The following is a 6790-nucleotide window of genomic DNA, read 5'->3' as shown; positions in this document are numbered from 1 at the left end:
AAAAAATTAATTTATTATATATATTCTCTAATAATTCATAATAGCTTTTTGAATTTTAAATGTCTTTTTGCTATTTCCAATGCTTAAAAATCATAGTTTTAAAACATAAGTACTGTTTTATATACATGGTGATTTTTCTTTTCTTTTCTTTTCTTTTTTTTTTACTTCTAAATATGAATGATATGGTCTCCAAGTATCCACTTGGAAGGAAAGGGGATAGGATTCATTGTTTTGCTCCAACACAGCAGAACTTAAAGTTTCACATCACATACCTGGAGTTTCGACTATATGAAAAATAGCCAAAGATCACCACCTTCTTGTATATTTCTTTTACATGTATATATATGTATAATATAAACAGAATACATCTGGATTAGTACATTTCAACTTTTCATCAGTGTGACTTTTATCTCCTATTTCATATAAAATAACAAAATATACAGAGAGAAGAAAGGAGACATCTGTTCATCGTACACATAAAGTAAATAAAAGTTCATGTATGGCTTTGCAAAGGTAGATTATGACGTGACTTTCATACTTTATTTATTTAAAAGCATCTTGAGAGAACGTGTTAGTGTGCTTACGAGAGCGGCCATGGTGGTTGAATGTCGCATTGAGAGTCCAACATTGGGATCCCCAGTGGTCTTTCCGGTGGCTGCCTCGGCAGCTTTCAGGAGACAGATGTAGTTTATGACCACCTCATCGATCTTCGCTACAATTTCCTGCCGCTGTGTCTCTGAGTTCACAACTTTAACTAACCGCATGCAGGCCTCTGTTAGGCAACAGAGCACTTGAAAGCTGGAAGTCATAGCTAGGAGCATCTCCTCTGGACTTTTCTCGGCCATTGCCATTTTCCTGCAGGCACTTCCCAACTGTCTGGACTCAATGGATAACAGCTGCTTGTACTGAGAAAGCGTTAGGTCATACGCTTCAAGGCGTGACTCCTCTTTCTTCCCCTTGGTTGCCCTGACAAGGCAGAGCAGCTCATTGGCATCATTCTGGGCTGCGAGGAACCCATCGGGCATTGCATATGCGCTCTCCTTAAGGGCATTTATCCTTGCAATCCGGGCATCAAAAGCCAGGTTGCTGAAGTCCACATCATCTGGGCCACTCAAGTCTTCGGCCCAGACCTTCAGCACTGAACCTCTGGACAGCTCCCCTCCTTTCCTCTGAATTCCGACAGCCAGGGGTGGGCTGGTTGGGTCCGGCATGGCTTGAGCCACCTGTGGTCGAAAGAGGCAAGAGACTTGGAGGGTGGCCCCTGCCTCCTCCTCATCCTCGTCACCATCTTCATCCTGCCCTCGGTTCAGGAAGCAGTAGCTGAAAGGTCCCCGGCATCTCCAATTGCTGCCTTCCAGCTTCCGCAAGGGCAATGTCCTATACAGCTTTGAGTTTTTGTGAGCCGCTGGGGACCTTTTGTGAACTTTCCCCTCAGAGCTAAAGTGCATCGCGCTTTGGGAAAAACTTTTGGTGAGCTTCTTCCCTAGGGGGAGTTCTGCTCGCCTTTCTGAACTGGCCTCCTGTGCTTCTTCTGTGATACCTGGACACTTTAAGCTGACTGCACCTTTGCTTCTCTCCCGGAAGGTCTCCAAACTTACAGATCCCGAGAGGATACTGCTGCTACGTCTCAGAGCCCTCTGGCTGGGGGGTGTCCTGAGGCTCCCCCCTCTCAGATCCAGTGGCCACCAGCTCACAGCCTCTCCGTAGGCCTGGTTTGCTTGGGAGAAATCAGTAGGGTCTTGATTTGGAATTGGCACCTTTGATTCCGAGTGAATGTTTGATGGTAGCAGGGTGGGATCAGCTTTAGGATGTTGAGACCAAGCTGAAGGCATGCCTCCTCGTCTCTCCTTCCCAGGCTCTGTCAAAGCTACACTAGGGGTAGTAGGAAAACAGAGAGAATCATTAAGCACCTCATGGGTGGTCATTTTTACTAAATCTCTATGTGATGTCTGTCATCTCCCAAGGATGCACTCTAGAAGAGCTGCCATCTGCCAGGGTCGACCTGCTTTCCAAAGACGGCCTCCTGAAATCTTTTAATAGATTTTAATTTTAATATATTTTAAGAAATACTAGAATCTCTTATTCCTGAAACTACTGATTCATTTGGCATTGTCTAGAAATCACAAATATTTTGAGGGAGACAGTGGAATTTTATGAATTGCCTTGTTCCCAATATTTATCTATTAAAGCTTAGACACATAATGAGCAAACACACATCTTACATATAGATTATTCAAACATATTTATGACATTTAAGTTCCATTTCAAGGAGTTAGGTTAATCCCGGCATCGGTTACCTTCTTAAAAAGAAGTGACCTAATTTAATTAATGCAAATTAGGTATATTCACCTTTTAAAGAGGACCCCATGAGGTTTGCCTGGTACAGGGTTTGAAGTTGAGACACTGGGGAAAGTCCCAGAAAAGTTGTCATGTGAGGACAGTAATCTCCACCTCACAGAATTTTTGTGAGAAGCAAGAGGTAAGTTAGGTGAAAGCTCTTTGTAAACTGCAAAGTGTCCTTTAATGGGTTTAGAGGTAAAGATGCTAGTTGGGAGGTGAGTTTAGTAACATTCATAGACGGGTTTCCCAAGGCAGGTGAAGCCAGTGGTGAGTTTTGAGAAAGGCGATAATCTTAAAACGGCGGGAATGGAAATTAACCAATATAAGGTCTCACTAACATCTATTGACCTATATGGAAAAGACGCTACTGAGGATATAATTTGAAATTGGAAAGTATGAAATAGTGTCTGCTTTTGCCACACGATGGCCGGCCAGGTGGATCTCGGAGACGGATAGGTGCCCACTGGGTGGCAGAATGGTGAAGGCGGGCACAGAAGGTGGCTGTGTTCGTGCTTCTACCTGCGTCTATATTTTATTATTTTGGGGAAAATAAAGCACCTCATCGTGCATCCCCCCCAAACCTTCTAGACACTGCGGTAGGTCAGACACTTCCGAATCCTCGTCTAGGAGAGCCTTACAGAGTAGGGAGGGCTCTGGAAGTATTGCTGAGAGGCAAAGGATCTTCCCCAATCTCTCCCACCTCCCAGATCCCCTGCTCTAACTTCCTTCCTTGCCTCTCGAAAAGGAAATGGCAAAATGAGAAATCCGATGTCTTGAGAAGGAAATCAAACTTTTGCGATTCTAGGCAATACGATCTTAGAACTAAAAGTTGCACTGGGCGCTGCTGAAAGTCTACATTTAGAATTTAGGGAAAAACTGCTGCTCCATCAAATTGTAAAAGCAAGACAGAGCAGGAAGCTAAAGGCCAAAAATGTCATTTCCACTACCGTCCAGACCTAGAAACTTCAGTATTTATTCAACACTTGGGGGAACGATGATTGACACTTAACCTGGCCACAGTTCTGCAGCCTTTTTAAAAAACCCTTTTCCTTTTCTTCCAGACTTTCTGTTTTTAGGGTTTGTTGTAAATTTGGTTTACGTGCTCCTGGCGGGTAACGCAGAGCGCTAAATCCATCATTGCTGTACCTGTGGTTTCCTTAATCTTGGGGAGTCGATGACATCCGTCTCTCAAAGTGCCAAACAGGGGTTCGGCATTAATGGCCGTGTGCAGGGCAGGCACCGTCATCCGCGGACACATCCCTTCTGTCTGTGGGTGTAATTCCTTAAAGGCGGCTCCGTGGTTGGGAAGCCCGGTGGCTCTCTCCTCGGAAGGGATGTAGCTCACGCCTTTCCCGGAAGCCTCAGGAATCAGGTGCTTCCCCATGGAGGGGCAGAGCGGAGACTCCACCGGAGTGGCACAGGTGCTGCCGCTGCTACCCGTGCCACAGCCCGCGTCCACCGAGGAGCCTTGAGAGCTCTGTAGAGAAAAATGGCCCTCGCTCTGCAACGACGACATCCGCTTGGCCAAGTGGTAGTCACAAAGGCGGCCCACGCTCTCCTCCGCCTCGGGGAGCTTGGAAGGATGGTCACAGGTGGACGGGTCAGCATCGTCCGGGTTACCCAAGTCTTTGGCTGAAGACACACAGGTCACCTCTGTTAAGAAGTGCTCCCGCTGGCCAAGTCCTGAAACCTCAATGGCTTCTCCATCAGGAGCCCCATCGTCCTTCCCTTCGGTCTCTGTGGTTCCCATGGCCAAAGCTCTGGGAAAGGTTATCCCTGTTGCTGCTTCCAACCCACTTTTTTCAGCCATAGACCCCTCAGTGGCCACGTACCATCTTTGGCTGTCCTTGCGAAAGGCAGTTCTCTCCAGGTTAAAAGTGCTCAGGTGTTGACTGTCCCTTGAAGACACACTAGCAAATTTACCTTTGGCGTCCTCCTCCGCCTCTGCCGTTTCGGTCCCCTGCTGTTTCTTCCCTGGCATGCTCCCATTAAGGGATGCTTTCCCCTCGGCCGGCTGGCTTTTCCTTTTGCTGGTGCAGGAATATGCCATCGGCCCAATGTGCAGTTTGCCAAAATAGTCAGTGACTGACTTAGTCTCCATGGTTTCGGGCTCCATCTCCATGTGGTCCGAGTGAAGTATCTGCTTGGAAGGCACAACTTTGGGCGGGAGGTCGCTCACCGGACGGGCAGGGAGGGCGTGGGAGGCCTTTGGAGGCAAGGCCCCAGCTGGGCTTTTGGAGGTGGGGAACTCTGTCTGCTCTTCCGCAAGGGGGTGGTAGCCTTCGTGAGTGGCCAAGAACATGCGGGAGAGGTTCTCTGACTGCTTCTGGGCCGTGGCCAGTTCAGAACTCTCCGTCATTTCAGAAGAGTTAGTTTCATTGCCCGAGTCTGAGGAGGACTCAGGACTATAAGCCCGCAAGATGGCTACACCTGCAGGCCGTAAAAACAAGAACCGGTTAATGGATGCATCACAGGCCCTAGGAGACATGTAAGAAAATGGGACTCACTATTATTAAAACAAAAAATACCAAGTTTTTCCCTTTTCAGTAAGGACTCTGAGTTTATTGCACAGCTGTTCCGGAAATGGGGGGGAGAAAACGTGCCACGTGTTTTAAAAAAAAAAAACCACCAAGGACACCACACACACAAAAACCCCACGATGGTAGTTTCAGCACGTTTAGGAAACGGGACATGCGTGACATGAAGGACACATGACAGGACTCCAAGGGCGGATGGCTTGAAAGGATGAAATGATATGGCTATCAGTGAATAAATGTAACAATCGTGAAAGAACCTGAATTGTCACTGGTCTGCTGATCTCCTGACACGGACAGAGCTCCTAGAGTGTCCAGCGTGGAAACGACGGCGTTATCCAGGCCCTTCTCACACTTGCCCTCGGCGCTGGTGGGCACAGTGTCGATGAGGGACACGGGGATCTCGTCGTTCTGCAGGGTGCCACCTGCCTCCTTGTCCTCCAGGAAGGAAGCGGCCTGGCTCTGAGAGTCCTCCTCGTCGGAACTATCTCTGAAGCCAGGCGGAGGCGCGGCGATAGCCATGTTCAAGGAACGCAACAGGAAGTCATCCTCATTGTCGTCCCCTTCGGGAGGGGGCAGGGACGTGAGGTCAATGATGTCATCGCTTGAGCCAGACAGGTTGAGGATGGCCGGCTGGTTCATCTCTCCCACCACGAGGTCCTCCTCGCAGCTCACCTCGTCCTCGTCCTCCGCGTCATCGGTGTTCTCTGCGTAACAGATGTCGTGCAAGAGGGGCTCCTCTATGCCCTGGGCGGCCTCGAAGTTCTTCACGTCGCCTATGTTTGCATACACAGAATTGGCCACGAACTGGATGCTCTCTGCGTCTGGAGTGAGATCCAGGCTCTTCGTGTCATTGGCACCGCTGATGTAGAGATTCCTCTGCTTCTCCAGCAGTTCCGGACTCTGGTCCAGTAGTCTTTCATAGCCGAGAGTCGGGGGAGTGATACCATCATCCAAGGCGAGATCTCCAAAAATAAAGGACACTTTAGCTCCTCTTGGAGGCTCCTGTGCTTTCTTTAGAGCTTCTGGTCCTGGGAGAGTCAACAGGGACCGCTGAGCTAGACTTCTGTAGTCGGCCTTGCACAGAGCATCTCCCGGCTGGGTCAGCTGCTGGCTGAGCTCGTCTGCGCTATAGGTGTTGTCCATATACAAGTGCCGGTGGTGGTCTTTTGGACACAAGGTGCCATCCGGAATCTCAACTGCCTTCTGCTTTGCATCTATGTATGTGAGCTGCGCTTCTTGCTCCCCTTCGCCAATGAATGTGGTCACTTGGGGTATACAGTTCCAATCTGGGCCAAGGAGGTTATGCTTTCCTTTATTTTCAGTTCCTAAAGAGAAAGAGTCATGCAAAGACACATTACTGTGCTGTCTGGTTTCTGGGGGGCCTTCTCTCTGTTTCTTAACTTAATGGCTTGTAGCACCACTTTTGTGAATACGGTTGTTATTCAGCTTTCCAAATACGGTAGCGGTCGATTTAGGCTTCAGGTGCAAGGATTTCTTGGTTAGGAGAATTGATACTGCAGAAAATAGAATTGCTATTTGATAAAATAGAATACCATCCGAGAGTAGGGAACTACAGTTTACTTCCATCTGATCTCTGGTTCTAGCCTTTAAAGGCCTCGTTTATGTCTATAAATGTGAATATACAACATGCCTTTAAAATTCCTTAAAGGCGATAGTCCAATAGGCTGTTATTCCAGAAAACAGATTGCCCTTTTCTTTGTGAGATCTAACATTTCCCGGTTTGTACAGGGAGATGTTGGACTTTTTCCTCATCGAGTTAAGAGAAGGTCAAGGAGCCTCATACTTCTACCACGTGTTTTAGGAAATATTGTAATGATAAGGTAATAATAAATATATACATATAATGTATATTAATAAAACCTAATACTACATATCGCAATGGTGGCACCAAA

The 6790-nt window shown here is 47.6% G+C and overlaps 1 protein-coding gene across 1 annotated transcript in view; it reads right to left on the bottom strand.

Moving 5' to 3' along the window:
* Positions 1–539: 539 nt before the first annotated feature.
* The window catches only part of FRMPD4 (FERM and PDZ domain containing 4), a 176889-nt gene continuing 170638 nt past the window's right edge, over positions 540–6790 (bottom strand). Inside the window, exons 14-16 of the mRNA XM_068533623.1 lie at positions 5135–6202; positions 3487–4770; positions 540–1867 (exon numbers count right to left, since the gene is read on the bottom strand). Of these exons, the coding sequence (XP_068389724.1) occupies positions 540–1867; positions 3487–4770; positions 5135–6202 (3680 nt within the window). The remainder of the gene's footprint in view (positions 1868–3486; positions 4771–5134; positions 6203–6790) is intronic.

Source organism: Eschrichtius robustus, chromosome X (assembly GCF_028021215.1).
Source record: "Eschrichtius robustus isolate mEscRob2 chromosome X, mEscRob2.pri, whole genome shotgun sequence".
Taxonomy (NCBI): domain Eukaryota; kingdom Metazoa; phylum Chordata; class Mammalia; order Artiodactyla; family Eschrichtiidae; genus Eschrichtius; species Eschrichtius robustus.
Note: the sequence above shows the minus strand (reverse complement) of the source record. Positions and strands in the feature narration are given on the sequence as shown.